The sequence below is a fragment of the Macrosteles quadrilineatus genome, unplaced genomic scaffold (assembly GCF_028750875.1).
Source record: "Macrosteles quadrilineatus isolate MER2022 unplaced genomic scaffold, UCM_ALF_1.0 Scaffold_8__2_contigs__length_117827958, whole genome shotgun sequence".
Classification (NCBI taxonomy): Eukaryota; Metazoa; Arthropoda; class Insecta; order Hemiptera; family Cicadellidae; genus Macrosteles; species Macrosteles quadrilineatus.
Genome location: NW_026542601.1, coordinates 82,595,225 through 82,619,435, shown reverse-complemented (window position 1 = coordinate 82,619,435; position 24,211 = coordinate 82,595,225). Strand labels below are relative to the sequence as shown.

Here is a 24,211-nt window from a genome sequence, read left to right as displayed (position 1 = left end):
AGGCATACGACTTGTTCTAGAAACTATAGAATTTTCGAAAACTAATATTAACTAAAATATTAAAATATTATGTAATGGGAACCAAAAGGATATCCAGCACTTAATCATCCAAGACCAAAAATATTGTATCTAAATATTAAGGATTTCCTAAACAGCGACCAAACGAGAGAATATGTCTAGATAAACTGATTGCCGAGGAATCCTGAGAATTACATTCCAAAAACCCAATCTCAAATCACGGGTCAACGTTTATCAAAAAGTAATCAGGCGGAGCGAAGCGTGTGAACGGAACACGAAAATACCGGGTTAAGTGTTGATTACCAGCAAACAGGCATCTCACACAACCGTGGGTATACGGGTTTATCACTCACACACACACACACGCACACAATCACCTATCACATCACACCTTCTGACATTGTTGAAGACATCAGTTCCAGGATATAGGTATAGCATACACTGGAGCTATGTATCCCTACAACATGGTGCGTGTGGTTCAACAATGTATATTGTATTGTGTATCGTTGGGGTGAGGCATTTGCGAATATTGTATAATGAAGGAGGGTACCAAAAGTGCATTGTAAAATAGAGACAATATTTTACACCAACGATTTTAATTACCTATTTCAACGGGTAAGTTTCATTATTATTGTTAGCATATTGACGTTTTCAGAGGATTTTACAATTTTGTGTAACATTCTTCTAATTAGTAATTTCTTTTTTTACACAGCGTTGGGGTGAGGAGCACATAGCAATGCTGTAAGTTGAGGTATATCCAGCGATCACATGCAATTTCTGAGTATATCCTCGTATTGGCATTGGGACGATAATATACCACAAACATATCGCTGTGTCAGAAGTATTTATTTACGTAATATTACAGACAATGGAATTATTATTTATTCCCTTGTCTGTGGTCCATTACCAGGTTTTCTAATGGGCTATTTTGAAAATGCACATGCATGACCGATACTGCAATATTCTCATTTAGGACCATATTTTGAAAACTGCTGGTATAGTACAGTACACAAACCATTTTGACCCTTGGAGCACTTAACTTAGTAGACGTTAGCGATTCAGGTCGTTTCTTGCTCATTGTTTTCGATCTTATCTTTTTTATCTCCACGAATTGTCTTGAATAGTAAGGCTCGTACCTTAAATTCCTACTCGTGTCGTTAACACTATTTACGCGAGTTGCGTACACTACTTTACCTACGACAGTGTTTTAATTACTAAAATCACTACTCATGATTTCTAAGAGGGGTTATGTTTTCGTTTATAACCTCTCATTGCCACTGACAGTGATGCAACGAAACATTGTACCAAACATTGCACCACTCAACAATTAAATTGGCCTGAACAGCTGATTAGTTGAAGTTTGAATCATTACAATTTTACTTCTTCTCTCTCAATCCTTGAACCTCATTGGTCCGTTACCCGTGTTGTTATGAGTAAAACTATGCTGTTATGAAAGTAAAAAATGCTGTTATGAGAAACTTTTCAATTCTAAGATCTGTACTTAAACGGCTACTTTAAAACGGTCGTAGGTAAAAAAACTTTATAATTACGTAAACCACACATAAAGGGATTGCCGTTACCAATTATACTTTTTCACCCATTTTGTCTTTCTCAGCCTGCCTACCTCAATCGAAACTCCTCCCATAATGTTAAATATACTACAACAGTTATAGTTAGCTAACAACCCCTCCCATATTCTTTAATATCAACAGTTACAGTTAGCTAACACCACTTAAGTTCACTATTTACAACTCCAATTGTAAGAAAACTTGACACAAACGTTGAAGGAAAGCAACAACACTTGCACTGGTGACACAATGGGGTCAGACCACTACAAGCACCACACATTTACTCTCGCTTTCTTCTGGCTGCGAGTCAACTTGTTAAGCTACATGGCAGCTTGTGGATGTAGATTGTAGGCTACATGATAAAGAAGCCTAGTCAGAGGAAGTCTACCATTGTGTTTGGTTTGAAATTTAAAGTCTACCAAACTATGTTTATACAATAAGCGTGATCATGTGTGATAAAAATATGACCATCTGCTGGGAAATAAAAGGATTCAATGGTGATCTTCTGTGTATAGTTTAAAACTTTAAACCTAGAACTATTCTTATTTTTTGGGGGCCCCATATTGCGATGGGTATAGAAATTATTTTTTTAGCGAATTTCCCTATAGGGAAGTAGCTATTACCGTAGGTCTCATGGTAAGACTTAGGCCCGGGACCGATTTACTTTTTCATTTTGATGTCCCCAGAGGCCAAAAACACCATTCGTTAAAATTTTTATATATGTATATATATATATATATATATATATATATATATATATATGTGTCCGTGAACACGATAACTTGAGTAATTTTTATCCGATTTTGATGAAATTTGGTTTGAAGGTGTAAGGCGGGATAAACTTGAATGAGTTCGCGATCCAGCATGATCGGACCATGGGAACAGGGTTTTATGGGGGGTTTTATGGGGTAAAAATTGGTTTTTCTCACTTTTGACCCTCAAAACACAAAATTTCCCAATTTTCCTCTAAACCTTCTTAAAGAGCTTAAAAAAACAAACAATTCAGTATATCAAAGTGTTTTTGTAGGGTTATTGGTTACGGAGAAAACTAAAAAAATTGTAAATTTAAAATTCCCATGTTATTCTTATGGAGAATATTGTAAAATGTTGTAGTTTGCTTGTTTATGGATATCTTTTGATCAAACTTGGCAAATATATTCATTTTCTACTAAGAAATAATTATTTTACTTAAAACACACACTTTATTAGTTTCCTTGTAGCAGCAAACCTAGGTACTCGTTAAACCTAATGTTATTTAAATAGATCGATTGAAAATCAATTCAGCCAAATGGAAATTCGCTTAGACGGCAGGTTTGCTGCGGCGGGGGTATTTTTATTTTAAATTTGGTTATGAAACTACAATTAACTCAGGTATGTAGAATTAGATTATAAACCTATTTAATAGTACTTTGCAATGTTGTGTGTTTGTCTGATGGAATACAGCAACAAAAAACACTCTTAAAAAATATAAAAACTCAAGTAAATATTCGCTTTCGTACAAAGGAGAGACTTCTTTATTGTATGCTGTACGATAGATGATGGTATAGCTATTTTCATAGTTATACAATAGTAAGAATAAATTCATAAATCATTGTGGATGCATTTATATCTATAAACATACTACGATCACATTACTATCTATAGAGATGAGATTGTAAAAAAGTTTACATCTACGTTTAGAAAAAAAAAAAAAATTGAATTTTTTATATAGAGATAACAATGTTTTTCGCACAGCACTTTAGCACCAAAGACCAGTTAATATTGTTCGAGTCCACTTCCTTCAAGACACAACTCAATAAAACTGTTTCATTATACACATTCTAATTTACAAAATTGCTGGATTTCAACCCCTAACTAACATAGTTTCACTACTTTATGGAGTTATTTTATGTTTGAGGATAAACGATTCGATTGATTAGTTGTGAGAACAGAAGCCACAGAAGAGCTAGGGAGGGTCTCAAAGAAGGGTTGGTGTTCAGTCTGTACTTGTACTAAGGAAGCCCTGAGCTTCACGAGAATTCAGGGTGTATTTACATAAAACTACGTCTGAAATCCCTGAATGAATGTAGTGAAAGCCATAACAATTTTGTATTAGTAAAAAATGCTTTCATGCCATCAACATGATACTAAATGAAGTGTAAAATAATAGTACTTCTAAAAAGGGGAATCCTTCTAATAACAAAAGTTAGAACATTTTGTAAAATACTTAAGTTGGATTCAACTTGGAAAATTTCCCTGGGGAAATCTTCAACATGATCATTAAGAAAGTGTCACGAAGCAGAAACATTGGTTTAGCCTTTTTGTTTTCCGATACTATAAAGAATTTGTATATTTATTCAAATCTGAAGTTTGAAGTTGAAAACCTGCGAGGAAAATTTACCTAGGAGCTTAGGATCTTTCACATAAAACAATGGTTATTGTAGGGCATTTGTGACATATCGTTTCTATATTTTTGGTCTTCAAGCATTTTTAAAGCTATGTGGACCAGATTAAGTTTTTACTTTGCTTGAAACCTTAAACGTAAAAGTGCCTGGATGATTTTGGAATAATTAACACGAATTCGTATCTTTTGGTGGTCAAAGAGGTCTTGCAGACACAGTTGTTTCAAAAGTGTAGCTAGAGGATTTAGAAAATATATTAAGGAAGAACTATACCTACAGGTTTTGTTGATAATTAGCACACATAAAGTATTTTGGATAACAAACACTACTGTCATATACATTGTATTAAAAATGTAGCTGGATGACTTTGAAGAGCTACCGTTAACTTTTGGGAAACATTGACACATAAATTCTTTTGGATGACGAAAAGGGCTTCTTTGGCTTTCAAGGACGAATTGCTTGGAAGAAAGCACTTAACTCTTAAACTGTCCTTAGGAAGACAAAGTTCTAACGAACTACAGTGTACATGCACTAAGACTACACAACTACAGCAGACAGTAAGCGTGCGATACCTACTTGCAACGTTCTCCATATCCGGAGGTTAGGCTAGGGGCAAATGGGAACATTAGCAATACATCAGTTGCACATGATCTTTACTCTCACCTGGCTAACATCTATCACGGATTGGACATGGTACACTCACACACGCACACCAATGTCTGTAAACGACTCACACACGCACAGGACTCAAATGTAGTACAGAATGAGCACGTGATGCACAGTCGAATCCTATACTCTAATACGAGCAATGTTTGCTTGTATGTATGTATGTATGTATGCTTGCTTGCTTGCAAACAAGATCTCGAAAACGGCTCCGACGATTTTCTTCAAATGTTGTAAATAGTTTATTTCTGGCCTAAAAACGAGTTTACTGCAGTCAGAACTGCCAACAAAAATCTAATTACGTAGAAAAATGAAACTGAAAATCACATTTTTTAACATTAGTCTTATGGGTTGCTAGGTAACCATGTTGGTTGAATTAAATAACAAGGAAAAAGTAAACAAAAGACTTGAAGTTGTAGCATGTGTTCATAAGCCAACTACCCACAGTATACTAGCAAATTGCAAATACAGTACAAAAGGAAAAACATCACTTGTTAATATTTAGCAAAGATTATACTGAAGATTACTCGATACATTGTAGTCAAGGGTAGCAGTGCGAAGTCTGGAATCTGTTTATGACGAATAGATTAAGGTATCTGCAATCCTAAAATGCTATGGGAAGGGAAGGAAACAGGTCCGCGACGTAGGAAGTGGTGAGAGAAGTAGTAAAGGCAATCATAAAATAATATGGGAATGGAGGGAAAAAGGTCCGTGACGTAGGAAGTGATGAAGGAAGTAGTCAAGGCGAGTAGTCCGGAGTGTGGGAACTGTTTATGTTGATTAGATTAAGGTATCTGCAATCCTAAAATGCTATGGGAAGGAAGGAAAACAGGTCCGCGACGTAGGAAGTGGTGAAGGAAGTAGTCAAAGCGAGCTGTCCGGAGTGTGGGAACTGTTTATGACGATTAGATAAGGGTATGGGCAATCCTAAAATGCTATGGGAAGGGAGGGAAACAGGTCCGTGACGTAGGAAGTGGTGAAGGAAGTAGTCAAGGCGAGCTGTCCGAAGTGTGGGAACTGTTTATGACGATTAGATAAGGGTATGGGCAATCCTAAAATGCTATGGGAAGGGAGGGAAACAGGTCCGTGACGTAGGAAGTGGTGAAGGAAGTGGTGAAGTCAAGGTGAGCTGTCCGGAGTGTGGGAATTGTTTATGACGATTAGATAAGGGTATGGGCAATCCTGAAATGCTATGGGAAGGGAGGGAAACAGGTCAGTGACGTAGGAAGTGGTGAAGGAAGTAGTTAAGGCGAGCTGTCTGGAGCGTGGGAACTGTTTATGATGATTAGATTAAGGTATTTGCAATCCTAAAATGCTTTGGGAAGGGAGGGAAACAGGTCCACGACGTAGGAAGTGGTGAAGGAAGTATTCAAGGCGAGCTGTCCGGAGTGTGGGAACTGTTTATGACGATTAGATTAAGGTATTTGCAATCCTAAAATGCTATAGGAAGGGAGGGAAACAGGTCCGCGACGTAGGAAGTGGTGAAGGAAGTAGTCAAGGCGAGTAGTCCGGAGTGTGGGAACTGTTTATGACGATTAGATTAAGGTATCTGCAATCTTTAAATGCAATGGGAAGGGAGGGAAACAGGTTTGCGACGTAGGAAGTGGTGAAGGAAGTAGTAAAGGCAAGTAGTATGGAGCATGAGAACTGTTTATGACGATTAGATTAAGGTGTCTGCAATTCTGAAATGCTATGGGAAGGGAGGAAAACAGGTCCGCTACGTTGGAAGCGGTGAAGGAAGTAGTCAAGGCGAGCTGTCCGGAGTGTGGGATCTGTTAGTAACGATTAGATTAAGGTATCTACAATCCTAAAGTGCTATGGGAATGCAGGGAAACAGGTCCATGACGTAGGAAATGGTGTAGGACGTAGTAAAGGCAAACCGTGTGGAGTTTGGGAATGGATTTATGTATCTCCAATACCAAGACTGCTTTCAGAGTGAACTAATGATTTTCCCCGAGCAAAGCTCGGTCCCCAGGTACTCTGATTTAATCCTCATACAAAAATGTAGAACGGTTAAAATCAATAATGTAGTACAGTTTTTAAATACTGTATTGTTGAACCATAAATTATTGGATACTGAAGTAGACACCCTATCTATATGGACCATCTATATGGACCCTATCTATAATGGCTGTCGCCAATTATAAAAAAGAACATAGTTATATGAGCCAGTCACAGAATTCGCTAAGATTTAAAATTATATTTTCTCCCCTATTTTATGTTGCTGATTAAGTTGATGGGTCATAACAGTTGCTATAGCTCACAATAAGTCACCGCACTAGTTAAACTTAGTAAAAAGTTGTATTTGACAGAAATAAGTGATTTAGATCAGCACAATCTGTCGGTGGCTCACATTAACTACAACGATTTTGATGAAAAAAAAAACTGGCGAAAACTTTAACAAAGGGATAGGATAGGTTTACGTTTGACACTGAACACTAGGTTAGTTATACAACTGAACAAATAGACTCCAAAATTCTTTAACAGAAATAATTTTGTAGGTTCAATCAATAAAAAAGTAAAAGTAATGAAATATCAAATTTTAGGTGTTTTTGTATAGAGTATAGACAATATCTGACATAAGCAATAAATAGCAGCTTAATACTTTTTAATTTTGTTTCCAATAAGGGGCGAGATAAAGTTATTTGATTTTGTTTAATATTGAGAGATATTATTGACTAAATCCTACGGTTTATCCTAAATTTAGTTGTACATTTTATTAAGAAGAATACCTATGTTGTATTCATCACCTTACTACGATACTTACAGTGGGAAAAGTATAAATAGAAAAGGCAAAAAGATGAAAAATATTAAAGTTAAACATTCAACCTCATAAAACTTTAACAGGGTAATTATAAATTGGAAAAGCAAATTAATGAGTGTAGTTTGTACCTTTTTACAGAATATTTCCTATAACACAACATAAAAGCATGTAAAGAGTTTGCAGCAAAATTGATGGAAGTTGTTTGGAAAACTTCCTTAACTTTTGACTTCATAAATATTGCCTATAACATAATGTACACCATTATGAGTTTTCCATTAGACTTACATTAGCTGAGAACAAAGAAGGGTAACTGGGTAACATCATTACACAAACTATGGTAAGTGGTTGAGAGTTTTAAAGGGATGTTAGGGGGAGGGAAAGGGGGGAGAACCTCTCAAAACACACTGGTAATATTATCATAGGATCTTGCACCTGTTCACAGCATACAGTATTACACCTTTATGTTAACAATCGAGTAGGTTAGAACAGGCAAACCTATGTGAGGAAAGTGTTTACTTAAATACTTTGTTCGTACATCAAAAAGTTTTTTTTATTGAATGACTTATTAAGAGGAACCTCGATAAGAAGACCCTCGATAACAAGTCACCCTTGAAAACAAGTGTCATTTTAAAATCCCCTAGAACTTATTCTACCTCTAATCACGTGTTATTGCTAACCTTGGTAAGAAGTTAACCTTGATAAAAAGTCTTATTCAATAATCCCCAATAGTTTTGTTATAAAGGTTCTACTGCACTGATTGACTTCATAAGTATTAATAACACTAATGGTTGGTTAAGTTAAGCTGAAATAAACAAAAAAGAATACAGTAATTCAAACAAATAATCACACCTAATTTCAATAAGGTAATACATTGAAAGAATAACAAACAAATAAGTACAGCTGAGGTATTTTTAACATTAGGTATGTGGAAAGTTCTATTTACAAAGGAATTACAACCTTAAAGGGCAATTTATGAAATAACGGAATTTTGCGCAAGATTTCTCGTCATGACGAACGTTTTAAGTATAAGGTTTATGGGGGGTGGGACTTTTAGTTTTCTCAAAAGTTCATGGGTGCTTTGGGATTTATATATGGTAACTAAGCCTCAAAATTAGGTTATACTGAATAAGTTTTATGTACTATTTGCCATTTGCAACAGGCACATGTAGTCTATAAAACGTAGAATATGAACAAAGAAGAAAATGGACAAAGAAGAAATGTACAAATGCAATCGAAACTAAACGATATCACCTTATTTCCAATAAGTGTAGCCATTTTTAAGGAGCTATTCAAAATGTTTTAAAATATAGTTATTATAATCTTAGATCAACCAACACGAGTTCAAAACTACACGCGTAAATAATTACACTATTTCGACATATTACTTTTTGAAACCGAATCGATTTGGCCATTACAGTAAATGAGGAGGTAAAGCTTGATTCGTGATAAACGCGGGTCAAGTAGAACAAACAAAAGGGATCATAATTCGGATATCGTGCCCGAGTTGTGCAACGATAGACACCCCTTCTAGACATCGTGTTAGCACTGCTCTACAAAGAATTCACATTGATTGGCCTTCAGTTTATACGCAGCTTGAACACTTTAAGTGTAAAATGTAGCAGAACTTTATGATTGATTTAATTTCTTTGATTAATTAGTAAAACATGTTAAAAAACTGCAGTTAACCAAACCAACAAAAGTAGACTTCTCAACCTATTGTAGCCTACATTTTGAAGCTCGTTTTTCGTGTCTAGTTTATGTCCGGTGACACTTATTGCTAGTGTCGACGAAATTTAGTAACTATTATTTTATGGTTAATTTCATGATTTGTGCTGTACTGTTTGGTTCTATTACTAGGGGACGAGTTATTGTTTTGGATTAGATCGTTTTTATTTGATTAAACGTGGTTTTAAATGACTGTAAACAACAAATTGTAAACAAAACACAACCTCTACAGTGAACGGGACAGAACTAACAATACAATTGGTTTCAGCTGCTCCATAAGGATGAGAAATCTAAGGGAAATGTACTAAGGGGATATATGCTATTACTGATTCACAATTCTCCGCAAATTTCTAAAATTTTGGAAAATCCATCTTACTAATATTATAAATGTGAAAGTTTGTGTGTTTGTTTGTTTGTTTGTGTGTTTGAAGGTCAATCACGCATAAACCACTGGACGGATTGGGCTGAAATTTGGCATGTTGATAGCTCACATTCCCGATTAACATATAGGCATATTCTTATCTCAAAAATCCCTTCGGGCTCCGCCCCAGTGGCTCTGTAGTTCCCCATGTTAACCTTATGAGTATTCATATTTAAAGGGAATTAAAGAATTTAGTCAGATGTTTCAACTAAAAAAGTTGGTTCTATGATACACAAAAGCATTAAAAAGTTAATATATTTAGCAACAGGGTGCAGCACTATATTTTTTGCATTCGTGTAAACAGCTAATTTGAACTAAGCAGCAACAAACGACTGTGATACGCAATGAGAACTGTCAAAGTAGGATTGTTTACAGTTATGTTTCCATAGTATACCGTCAATTTAAAGAAGCAAATTTGATCAAACTTTGTCCTCCCCCATTGCAAACGCAAAGCTTGAGTATAACTGCAATAAGCAATTTAAACTTATATGCCAACCCCGTACGAAGGACGGGTACTCTGCTAGTTATTTATATTTGTGTTTCAACACTTGTTGCCATTTTTAGGGATCGGTCTAAATCCTGGTTTTGTTTTCTGTCTATAGTCTGTATGGTAAAACCTGACTCCTGACCCCAGTCTACGTGGGACTAACCCTCACTCTGCGATGACCCAAGCCTAAAACAGGTTAGATTACACAGACTATAATGTAGTCCTCATGTTAGACAGCATTCATAGCCCACTGACAAATAGAGTCAAAGTCCAAAATCGTTCTCACTTGGAATTGAACCAGCGATCCTCAGATTCAAAGGTGAGCACTTTAAATACAATCACCTATTCTAACATAGTTTCGTCCAGTTTGAAGAGCGTTTTTTTGTTTAATATTTAGTTTTATTTGACCCATTCTAACAGTATCCCAATTAAGTAGACCTACTGTTTAATTTTAAACAAAAGCTTGTCCTCAAACATAATAAAGTAACAATATACCACAATTCGTAAAACTTGTCTAAAATATAAGAGAAACTACAAGTATACGGTGATCGAGTTCAAATATGGTCGTTGGCAAATAAATTCAAATCAACAAGGCACTTAAAACGTAACTAACTTGAAATAAATTAAAAAAATGTACTCCCACAACTCTACAACAATGCATTCAAAGTACACTATTTTAGAAAAGCAAATGTACAAAACTGCCAAATAAAACAAATTTTCTAACTAACGCTACCCAATACACAATTTAAATCAAGGTATTAACAGTGACAAAGTACCATTAGGTATACCAAAGTCTAGTCGCTAGGTATTATTGCTAGGTATTTCTTGCGTAACTTTTATCCAGGATCAATAAACACGTAGGCCTGATTGCGCTTTCCCCACAAGGACATCGATGAATACCATCAGTGTGGGCGAAACACCACGACTAGCCTTACCTTTAGTGCTATCTGATAATTGTAATAAAACGTCAAGTAACAAGCCAACGTATTCTAGTAGTGTTCTTTGACCCCGGTAATTTACATTCAATAGAGAAAAGTAGTAAAAGTTTAATACAGTATATGAATAAACATTTTGAAGGTGTATTTGTCTATTATTGCGTCTATTATAAAATGAACGGTATCAGCAATCTGATACATACTTTCTACCATTAGCTTGTCAACAACATTTATTATGTGTAAGCGATGAGAGTAACTATGAAATTTAACTAGTAAAATCACAAAAGTTGCGTTAACTGTTGAACTATACATATATATTTTTACAGGGGATGCACAGTTTTGGAATTATTAGGATCATAAAAGACAAATTCCTATCAGAATCGGGCTTTCTAAAAAAAAAACTTTTCGTGGTTTCACGGTTTTTATGGGAAAATACTTAACATAAGTTACAATAACTTTTGAACCGTAATTTTAACAGCTATGGGGGGGTCGATAATTTTCTCTTATCTTTTACAGTCAATTTTAATATTTAAAAGCTCAACGTTGACATTTTGAGTTAACATTAACAATCAATTGTTCACAGTTGTCATCTAAAAAATTCCATTTGGCCACTTTAGAACACGTTAAATAGTATTAGGCCATTACAAAATTCGTTTCAAACAATTAAGAGGCCATTTTACGTCTACAATAACTTTTTAATCTATTTATCCCCGAACGTTGCTTAGTGCCACGACGTATTTTATGATTATTTGAGAAAATAAATTTCGAAAATCAATTTCAACTAGGAACACCAATCAGAATGATTTGAGTTAAATAGCTTTTGGTCTTGTCGCTTCAGCGAGCCCGAGGTAAACGTGGGTTTGTGATGAGGCCGATCGTAAATCTACCAAATAATATTTCTTCAGCAAGTGTCTATATCTTATAACGATAAAAAAATTTCAATTAAAAATATCGAGTGAGTTGTATCATTGACTATTGGATAGTGAAGTAGACCTCCCATCTATATGGACCAGCTGTAGCCATTTTTTTTTATTTAAAAAGAACGTAGTTGTGTGAGCCAGTCATAGAATGCGCTAGTGTCTAAAATTATCTATACTATTATATAAAAATCTAGTGGTGTCTGTCTGTATGTGTGTTACTAATAGGCACATAAACTACTGAACTGACTGGGCTTAAATTTTACAAAAGTATAGCTACCATACCAAGGACCATTATAGGACTATTCACACTTTGATACTGACCGTGGGCTTTGCCCCTTTGGCTTTAAAAGTTCTGAGGTGAGGATTTTAAAAGGAAATATTGATTGGTCTCCATGGCTGCCATTAAAACACACACAATGTTTACAATTTTCTATCCCACCCAAATGTAAATAAGCTGAACTGTCAAACCACATTAATTTACAATTCCACAGCTGGTTTATAAATAGGCATATAATATTCTGTACAATCATGTGACATGTTTATTTATTCTTATATTTGATGGTTCATTGATTATTGGTTTCATGAAATAAGTGTGATTGTATATCTGGTGCTGTATCCAACCCTAATTAATTATTTAAAATTTTGCTAATGTGAATGATTGTATTGAAAGATTTTGGTGTAAAAAATAGTAAAATTATAAAGTCACATTTACTTGAATCATTTTAACATTTTTGAACACTTAAATTGTGTTTAGAGTAGGGCACACACACACCTTAAAAATTGAAACTTTTTTCTCAAGGAGATAATTAATTGTACATTTTTTTCCATTTTGAGAGAAATATTGTTCACACCATTTGCCTTTTCACACATTTTAAAATCATAATTTCATATTCCTAATTACTACCTATAGATTAGTTGTGATGTTTTCTAATCCAGTGGTAGCTACTGGTATAACTTTTGGCACTTCCTGTAGATTTCACATTCTATTCTAATAATGAATAACTTTTTACGAGCGTTCCATGGTCATTACATGTAAATTTTCAACCAAGTTCCTCTTAACTTAACCGACCCTTGACATAATCATTGTTTGAATGACGTTAAATTTCCTAATTCTAAGCTATATACAAATATTTCAATTTAAAAAGAACAATAAAAAAAGCTAAGTTTTATATGCACTTGCCTTTGGTACATGAACAGTAGGAGTTATAAATATTAGGGCTAAGATGTTTCTGTACTGTTTTAGTAGTAAGAGAGTTGTTTTTGTTTGCTCACATAGTATATAATGCGATATTTTTATAATCAATGCTTAGTGAGCAATGCTTTTTAGAAACAAAATCACATGTTTAATTTAATTCAACCCGTAATATTAACCAGATGTTGTAAATTATTTTTTGTCTATGTTTGATTTTATCATTTAAAAGTAAGTAAAAGCTTTGAGTTTTTTTTATTTGTTTAATTGTTTGAAAATTTTTTTATGTAATTAGTAAGTTAATAGTTTTTGATAGGTACATTTATTGGAATTTAATCTTATTTTACTCTTTTTTCATGTCAGATTTCAAAAAGCACCATTTAAACATACATCAACCCCGGACGAAGGACGGGTCCTCTGCTAGTATTTTATATCTTACTTTTTGTTGCTGACCAGGTTGAGGGGTCATAACAGTTGCTACCTCTAAGTCATTATCTAGGTTTGACTTGGTAAAAAATTTGTGTATTTGATAGAATTTAGTAATTTCGATCAGCGCAATCTGTAGGTGGCTCATATCAACTACTAAGATTTAAAAAAATCTGGCTACAAATTTAACATGGGGATGGAAAAATAGTCAAAGGTTGTATATAGAGGTGATAACAAGTTTATAGATCTCCTTCCAAAACGCCTATAGAAATAAATAGATCTAGGGGTCGATTTGCAGAATAAAACAATTCAACAAATTATTTTAACAATATAGATAATTTGCACATACTTAGTTTGAAACCCACAGCAACCCCAATTATCACCAATGTATCGTAATCAAATCAGCAATCTTAATCACTAAACCAAAAGAAACTGTTCCAATCCATAACGAATTTTCCCACCAAACATGACTTGACTACTTGACCCGAAGTACAGAACCGTTGGCCATTACCAACAGAGGTGTTACACGAATAAGACACTTCCGCCATTAACTCGCCCATTAGCATCGCCATTAGCCGTAACAATGGTGGCCGGTGTGCAATCTGCGCAGGCGCCGCGCCGGGGATAATCTGCGTGGTAACTGCGCACATCAGGGCGTTACTGGAGCACCCCGCCATGGGTGTACGCAGTATCTTGTTAGCAACCTACTATACTGTGGCGCTAATATTACTGCTGTATAATAAGTAGGGGAATACGAGTTCTTTATCAATGACATAAACTGTAAATTCTGTGACAAAAAAAGTTATAGTTTGATATTTTGCTTGGGAGGTCTTGTAGTTGTGCACAAATATTTGTATATAATTGATGTGTATATTTGAGTCCCAAACTATTTCCTTCGTGCCTTAACTTCATCCTGTACTTAACATTTCTAACATTAACTAGGGATATATGTATGCACAGCATTTTAACTGTATAGTTAAACATTTAAAATGGCATAGTTTAATCCAAGATTAATTAAAATGGTAAAGTTATACATTTGCCATTGACAGTTTTTTCGACTACTGATTGGGAAAAAGGTCCATAGGACTTTCAAAACTAATTACCAGGAAGCAATTCCCTTAAAAACTCTTCTGAAATCAATACACATAATATCAATAAAAACAGGATTAATTATTAAAGATTTACAAATGTAAAAATTTATTTCCTTAGTACTCTCCAAAAAAATTAAACAAACCAAGCCTTCAAAGTTTGCAGTACCTAGTTTGGTTCAAATTCCAAGTATAATCCTTGAAAAATCAAATCCATGACTCAATAAAATGTTGAACTATCAACAAAACCTATCCGAAAGTGAACGTAATTACTTACAATTAACAAAACGTCATTCATAACAAATCACCATGTGACAGTGAAAACTCCAACAATGATTAAGTAATCAGCTGACTGTCAAGGATAATCAGCTGTTCAAATCCGGCGGGAAAGTGGGTGTCAATTAATGGCCAGTCATCTCAACTGGCCGCGCATGCTCGTCGGGCCACGCGACCGTACTACCGCCCCAGCATCAGTCATCTCTGACTAGACATGGACCGTCAGACGTTGCCAAATGAAAGTGGACCGGGACGATTGATGTGAAACAGCTCCGGAGTCCAATCCCACCGAAGTAAACGCTCTAATTGAGTGTTTCCAAAAAAGGTTAACTGGAGTAGGAGGTATTTTATTGATGTAAAATACTTCTTGAGCTGAATATACAAAATCTGATAAAGGAGAGAAGTTGGTATGTTTAGTTAAAATATTTTTACTTAGGATACAATTGGAAACATTAGCTTTCAGTTGCAGTTAGTTACAGAAGATCTTTAAATATTTAAATATCCCCAATATATCTTACATAGATGAAAATAAATTACCACTACAAATGTCGGGTTTATCAGTCAAAACTGTTTTCCATAACTAGTCCACGTATCAGCACAAATTAGAATTATTGTTATTATACCAATTAAGATAACACAGTGAACAACATCAAAGGAATGTTGTACAAATGGATGCAAAGCAATTTTAGTTCGCGATTAACTGTAAATACACACAACATTTTCATAGTTGTTTAATTAGTTGTTCATTAGTTGATTAGTTGTTCTTTTGTAAACTTTTAGAGCCACGAAATTAAATTTGTGCTTATAATTTAAAATACATTCAAAATAATCTTCAATTAAAACAATTTAACCCTCCCAAGAAACATGACAAGTCTGTCATGTGATTCGTTTAAGGCCAAATTTAAGCTAGTTTAGTTTCGCTTTATTACATCTTCTTGTATTGGTAATTATTGTATGTAACTGAATTGTTTATTACTTGAGTTGTGTTTGAAAACCTGTTTTTACTGAAGATCACTTTCAACAAAGGCATTATATTTACAAAAATAGGTTTTAATTTTATTTCATTAATTAATTAAATCGTAGATTTCAAAATGCTAAAATTATAATTACCCACTAACCATTTAGTACAACAATATATGAAAAACTCCTTACGTATTCGAAATCGACCACCACTAACCATATTTAAATATATATAACTACCGTGTCATTGAATGGGATAAGTGTAAATATATGTTCCAAGTATTAGATTTTTATTTTCTTTCCGAAAAATGTATTACACTCAACAAAATACTGAACTAGTCCAACAAGAATACTACAAAATATTCTTCGATAACGAACCCACTTGAATTCCATCTACTTTGTATCACCAACATCTGTCAATCTTGCAAGCACGCCAAGTCAAACACAGAAAACCTGAGTAGGAGAAGAGCTAATGTTAGTTTTATCTGGAATGCAAATTTCTTCCATTGTCTTCCCAGTGAATCGTAGAAGACGAATGCTAGTGATGAAATCTATCAGCTGTCTCATTCAGGAAGAGTCAGTCTTAAGTATCAGATTGACAAGACCAGCTGATGCTTTCTAATTGAGTATGCACAGTCGAATCAGCTGATCAACAATGGCCACTATCAGCTGTTTACTTGACCACGTCACTGATTTCACGTGAATGTATCTATTGTTGCGGCGCTTCTTTTTGTATATGTGTCAGGATTTTGTTGTTGTGGAAGTAGTTCTGTACTTGTTTTTAAAATCTACATATTATTTATTTGGGGGTTTATAAGAAACAAATCGAAAAGTTTAAGACAAAATCTCGTTAATGTTTTGTTTGTTTTATAGATCGTTGAGATGATTACTTTTTATATTGCTGTATTTTGTAAAATTTTTTAAAACTCTCCACTTAAAAACCGGAAACGCTTAATTAAAAGTATTAGTTTGGATTCATGTTCTCTGAATATTTTTATCTTCACTACAAACAAGTTGTGGGTAAAAATAATCGAGCATCAAGGACATAATGAATCGGGACAGATTTAAAAATACTTAATTACACTAAACCCTTTGTTTGCATAGCCTATTAGAAATTAATTAAGATAATAAATTGAAGGCAAGAACAAAAAAATAATGAATATTTGTCGTGAAGTTATATACCCTAAAACATGACAATCAAAACGTTTAAAAACCCGTTAACATTTTCTAATAATATTTATTTATTTATTTTACCTTCTGTAGGTTCCAAGAACCAATTTAAAATTAATTTACTAAGATAAAAATATATAACTTAAATATTCTATTGGAAATCACTGTTCTTCCTTTGAAAGGACCAACGTGGTCCTATTTTCATTGTTAAAAAACTCAATGATGCAATTTCGTAGCCAAATGGGACTTTTGACCCCAGTCGACGGGCCCACACGGGATAGATGTGTTGGTTTAGGTTTTGGGACTATAAAAAAACGCCCATTAGACCAGCCATTGATCTTATACTCCACAGGGGTCCGTCTGGTTTTGGCAAAGACTCCTAGCCTTTGCATCTACATTAAAATGGCTCATATGATGGACAGTTCGGATAGAATAGAAGTCGAAACCAGTCTGGAGCATGTATATTTGTCTTTCACAATTTAGATAATATTGTATATCATATTATGTTATTATACTTTTACCAGGCCTACCAGTAAAATATTGTCTTTCATTTATTAGTAGGTTTTGAGTGAAAATACAATTCACATAACCTGTGACTATTAAATATTCATGTTTTGTTATTTAGCTTTATGTACATAACCACAAACATACCATCATTGTTTTAGTCTATCAGAAACTATAGTAGTTATAATTTTTGAAAACCTTAGAGAAGTCGCCCACTTAGCAAGAGGTAAGATTAAGTTAACTCTTTCAAACGAGTGGAATGTAATAATAAAATAGTGATTTATTACAATTTGAATTTTTTAGTTCAGTTCAAGGATGCTGGACAATTATAAAAATCAATCACAAAATACCCGTTTTCTTATGGTAGTACAAGTCACAAACATTGTATCCTAAACCCTAAATACGTTGATCTTTGGAGAGCATTTCACAGTCCAATTCGATAGAGTGAAATTACTGTATGTAATGAAAACTATATGTATAGTTTCGGTTCATTCATCTAGGTGTATTTTATTTATTTTGCTCTGTGGCTCGAGTAGTCGACGGTTGACTTATTTGATCGTGTTGTTATTGTTATTAGCATTACAATAATCCCCATGTATTTGGTGGATATGTAATAAATTTGATCGTTGAATAAATTCTACGCCCTATACACTCAAATTATAGCAATAACGGATTTGTTTAAAAGATTAGACTATCAAATCTCATTTTCAGTTATTCATAAACACATGAATTCGTAAACATATTTGAGATGAAAAATGAATGTTTGTAAACAACTAAATCGACGTGTCAGACAATAAACATGTTGGGGGATAAAACGTTGTCTATCGCACATCCCTCCCAACATTGTTGATCTGTTCTCTGTAAATACATGGATCCGAATAGGATTCATTACATTATTGTGCTAGTCAATCGAACACTTGTGTTAACGATGCTGTATGAAATATCTATATTATCAACGTGAGTTTGTTGTACAACGTGAGTTGTATCATTGAATTTGTTTCAATTCAGCACTGACTTTATGATTGTGCAATGTGTCATTATATAATAATAAATACCAGTTTATAAACTATTCGGATAACGAACTCTTTATTTACAGTTCAGGGGTAATCAAATCAACTAATAATTTTCCCCATAGCATTTGGAATGAGCAAAATACAATTACACACTAATATTAGACATGACTTAGGCTTGATTTAATTTTGACTTATCAACGTGATTTAGTCAAGTGTACAAATAATTTGAAATAATATCGACTCTGTACGGGTTTTATAATTGAATTTCCCAAAGAGGGGTGTTTTACAAGAAAAATACAATTTACGATCAATTATTTCAGGTAATGTTTTATACAACAAGACATTATTAATTTCCAGATCTGAGTTTATATTTAAAATGTATTCGTGTTTCATCGTGAACCTATTGTACAAGACTCTTGTCAGTAAATAAGAAAATTGGTAAAAATGACCAATAGGCAACTGCTATTAAACATTATTTTTAAATTGTATTTTGTGGCAAATATTTGAAAACAACATTTAAATTACTCTAATTTAAATTTACATTATTAACAAATATTTGTGTTGTTAGATGATCATGAACTTTGATCGTGCTGCAATTTGTCATTTGACTGTCAATTAATGTTTTCTAGCAAAATGTCGATGTTAGATAGTAAAAAGACAAGGATTTGAACCGTTCCTTAATCCTTACAAAATACGTTAAACCTCCTTACTGTGAAAACCCCAAAGAAACTAGACAAGTACGGAAGAGACTTTCAGTTAAAAGTCTTATATTCTCTTACAACTTAGTTTTATACCACGACAATTCAGCACAAAAACTGTTCCAAAACAGCAGCCCACTAGGAGCCACTAATTATGCAAGTGGGCGGAGGCGGCACTTTCGCCGTACGGAGAAGATATCCTATAGAAAGCGGAAGCTGATAACATGATGAAGGTACGACTAGAGCTGTCGACACTTCGAAACGTCCATTGTACCACGTTATCACGCCCACGGCTGCATTCCACGCTTTACAATCAGCTGATTGTTGGATCAGCTGACAATAATCAGCTGACGCCTTTATACGATATGTTTTCAAGTTTCACCCGGCAAAAAGTTCTGAATATCTTTAGTCACGAAATATCTCGTGATCCCGCAAACGGGTCTTAGCGTAGTAGCAGTTATTGATGTTGAAATGTCAAGGACAGGAATTATATGGGATTGTATATTTCGTACCTAGGGCCGAAAATGAGGTTTTGCCGGCTCAAGATAGTTTTTGAGTACGAGACGAAGTCGAGAACGATCAACGATCGAGAGCTGCAAAACTATTTCGGTTCATGGTACGAAAGCTATTTTTCACCACACTGTGCCATATTACTACTACTCATCAAAGTAAATGCACACTAATAGAAATCACAACTACAAATTTAAGGTTATGTGAAAAAAATAATTTGAGGAATCAGCAAAAATGACAATAAACAGTTGCTAGGCAGCGGTGACAATAAAACTATTCTATTGCAATGCTATGGATACTGATTGTGTATTTAATATTCATTAATGTTTTAAGTAAATAAGCGAACAGTTGATTTTGCGGCCCTAGCCCTATATTTAAGAAGTGGTTTCAGTGCATTAAATATTAATTGGCATTAAAAAGAACTACGATGAAGATTTTTTTAAACACAATTCCATTAATAAAAACTAACAGCACTGTCATTGCTAATGCAGTACAAAATAAACTAGTAAATAAACACTATTTTAAAATTCTAAAACGTTCATGTTATTTATTGTAAAAAACCCTAATATTTTTGTTAATCCTAAAATCTTTATATGAATAACATTGAAAAACGAGAGAATTTTACACAACAACGTAAATAAACTTTGATTCGAAGCTTTCGTGATAAGTAGAAATGATTTATTGAAACTTTGATAACAAAAGATTTAAGTAAGCATATTACAAAGATAATGAGCTATTTAAACTCATTGCGCACTATTGAGTACATGTTTACCAACTATTGCAGCGTTTAACTTTTATCTATGGCAAATAAAAAGTAACCTTTTTACTAAAACACATCATGTTTCGCAATGAAACGACAACTTTAATGGTAAACTTTTAGAAAATTCACACTTATTGTAACTGAACCTACGTGCTACTGCAAAAGTATTTAACGTATAGGAGCTGTATACATACAAAACAAAATCCACATAATATACTAACAAAATTAAAAATAGAAACCGAAATAAAACTTGACACATCACAATTGGCACAATAAATAATTTTTTGTGGTAGGTGTAGTTAAAAACGACGAAAGAAATATAATTTACTCCTTTGACTGTACTACAGAATACGATAATTTTGATGATCCACGAAAATTTTTACAACCCATCCAATGAACCTATCAAATAATAAAATAGGTTTAAAAAAAATATAATAAATAGGTTTCACCAAATTATGAGGTTGTCTCTCGGGTTTCGCACGGATTCAATCGAAACCCACAATCTAAACAACGAATAAATCCCATTATCGGGACAAAAACATGAATAATACTGGAGCAAATTACTTATTCTTCTCTCCCGTATTCGAGGGAGAGACTAGAGTAGCACACATCTGCATAGTGTCCAGTGTGACAGTACAACAAAGGAGATGGTAATGTGACAATTACACAGTAAAAACGTTCCTACATACGTTGAAAAACAACAGAACGAGAAAGACACACTAGGTTTAGAATTTATATTTAAAAGAACTCAAAATATTGAGTGTAGTATGAACTCAGCGATGGTTATTTTGTAAATTAGAAACTTAAAAGAAAATCTGTCTTGATGAAAATCTATATATTGTATTATTTGCCAGTCTTTAAGAAACACAAATATCAATTTTTAGATTTTCTATGGCCAAACAAAGAATATACATCATCTAACAATAATATTAAAGTAGGCATCAGCCTTCTGCGTAAACTTGGTTACTTTAAAATTCACCAGTGTTTATAAATTTGGTTTTGCTTTCCAACGATTTAGTATAGTTTCAATCCAGTTTATGAGGAGAAAGAAGTGAGCAATTCGGATTGTACACAAAGCTAAGATTTACCGAATTAGCCTCTTTTTTATTTCGTCCTATGGTGTAGATTCCAAATGGCATTTAATCATACGTTGATCGCTTGAGGCAACTATTTAATGGAATACACAATCACACAGGAGAAAATTATAAACGCACAATCACACAGGAGAAAATTTACACTTATACTAGGAACTATCTTTTTTCCTGATCAAATAACTAAAAATATCACTTCGTTTGAATCAAAAATCACAACAATTACGTCGTTTTGTAAACCCAGTCCCGAGACAATATTCAACATTGAACAGCTTCTGCACGCTGTACTTATAATTTCTAAGTTGCACCCCTACCCGGTTGTTCTTTGGCAAAATATCTATATATAATTCACTAAACAGCGCCTTCACATAGAACCATTACATTTTTTCCCGTAGTACCAAGAAAGTACCAATAACGTTGTAAGCACTGTATTTTATAATTCCTCAGAAGATCTTGCCACTCTGTACATCAACTTTTTCCACACTCAACTTCAAAACTTACCCAGTCGGATATGTGTAGGTTTTGTAGGTCAGTGGAAGTCTGTGCCGCGTCCGTCTGAACCTTCCCCTCTGAGACTTTGTCCAGGAAGGAGGAGAGCTCCAGAGCCTCGGCGACCAGAGCTCTACAGACATTCCGATAGTGAGACTCGGCCTGCTGGGCCAGGTGGGATCTGCACTTCTGTGGAGCACATTGGACGAGTTAGAGGGCGGAGTCTAGAGAACACGTGTAGATGGTGAGAGGGGATGAGGAAAGAAGAGGACACGGAGTTGGCGAAGATGTGTGGTTAGGTTAAAGGGGAAGACGATGAAGGGAGTGCAACAAGGGTAAAGAAAATTGCAGAGTAGAGAAAAAGGACAAAAATATGATATAGCCAAGGGAGCCGAGGATTTAAGTGGGAGGTAACAACAAGGATCCTGGTACGATAGTGATAGGTAAAGGAGGAAGACACGGCAAAGTTTGGGGACAGTAGAGGATATAATTGAAAGTGAGGGATAATGATAAGGAACTTGGTGCAAGATAATGATAGGTAAAGGAAGAGGACATGGCAAAGTTTGGGGACAGAAGAGGATATAATTGAAAGTGAGGGATAATGATAAGGAACTTGGTGCAAGATAGTGATGGGTAAAGGAAGAGGACATGGCAAAGTTTGGGGACAGAAGAGGATATAATTGAAAGTGAGGGATAATGATAACGAACTTGGTGCAAGATAGTGATGGGTAAAGGAAGAGGACATGGCAAATTTGAGAAGAGTATGGGATATAATTGAAAGTGAGGGATAATGATAAGGAACCTGGTGCAAGATAGTGATGGGTAAAGGAAGAGGACATGGCAAATTTGAGAAGAGTATGGGATATAATTGGAAGTGAGGGTTAATGATAAGGAACTTGGTGCAAGATATTGATGGGTAAAGGAAGAGGACATGGCAAATTTGAGAAGGGTATGGGATATAATTGGAAGTGAGGGATAATGATAAGGAACTTGGTAGAAGATAGTGATGGGTAAAGGAAGAAGATACGGCAAAGTTTGGGGACAGTAGAGGATGTAATTGAAAGTGAGGGATAATGATAAGGAACTTGGTGCAAGATAGTGATGGGTAAAGGAAGAAGATACGGCAAAGTTTGGGGACAGAAGAGGATATAATTGAAAGTGAGGCATAATGATAAGGAACTTGGTACAAGATAGTGATGGGTAAAGGAAGAAGACACGGCAAAGTTTGGGGACAGTAGAGGATGTAATTGAAAGTGAGGGATAATGATAAGGAACTTGGTGCAAGATAGTGATGGGTAAAGGAAGAGGACATGGCAAATTTGAGGAGAGTATGTGATATAATTTTAAGTGAGGGATAATGATAAGGAACTTGGTGCAAGATAGTGATGGGTAAAGGAAGAGGACATGGCAAATTTGAGGAGAGTACGGATGTAATTGAAAGTGAGGGATAATGATAAGGAACTTGGTTCAAGATAGTGATGGGTAAAGGAAGAGGACATGGCAAATTTGAGGAGAGTACGGATGTAATTGAAAGTGAGGGATAATGATAAGGAACTTGGTGCAAGATAGTGATGGGTAAAGGAAGAAGACACGGCAAAGTTTGTGGACAGTGGAGGATGTAATTGAAAGTGAGGGATAATGATAAGGAACTTGGTGCAAGATAGTGATGGGTAAATGAAGAGGACATGGCAAATTTGAAGAGAGTACGGATATAATTGGAAGTGAGAGATAATGATAAGGAACTTGGTGCAAGATAGTGATGGGTAAATGAAGAGGACATGGCAAATTTGAAGAGAGTACGGATATAATTGGAAGTGGGGGATAATGATAAGGAACTTGGTGCAAGATAGTGATGGGTAAAGGAAGAGAACATGGCAAATTTGAGGGCAGTAGATGACATACGACCGGTAAGTTACTACTATTGAAAAATTATAATGAAAATAGTTCAAAACTCTAATAAAAAACCTAACGGGCTTTATGCCCAAAAAATCATTGAATAACCCAATAGAGTGAACGTATCTCTCCAGTTAGTTCATTGACAAGTAAAAACTACTTCAAGATCCACACAGTTTGGATACGCTGATAACCGGTTTGGTTAACTGTGATCATTTATCTTATGCTTTTGTATTATTTTAGGCAAGTGAGACAATTTTGA

The 24,211-nt window shown here is 34.6% G+C and overlaps 1 protein-coding gene across 3 annotated transcripts in view; it reads right to left on the bottom strand.

Moving 5' to 3' along the window:
- Positions 1-24,211, bottom strand: part of LOC128999463 (protein spire-like) — a 205,204-nt gene that overhangs the window by 87,749 nt on the left and 93,244 nt on the right. For 2 of the 3 annotated variants that reach the window (XM_054426000.1, XM_054426002.1), the window contains exons 5-6: positions 22,069-22,245; positions 4,544-4,573 (exon numbers count right to left, since the gene is read on the bottom strand). In XM_054426000.1, coding sequence (XP_054281975.1) covers positions 4,544-4,573; positions 22,069-22,245 — 207 coding nt within the window. The remainder of the gene's footprint in view (positions 1-4,543; positions 4,574-22,068; positions 22,246-24,211) is intronic. The other variant, XM_054426001.1, reaches the window with a different exon arrangement.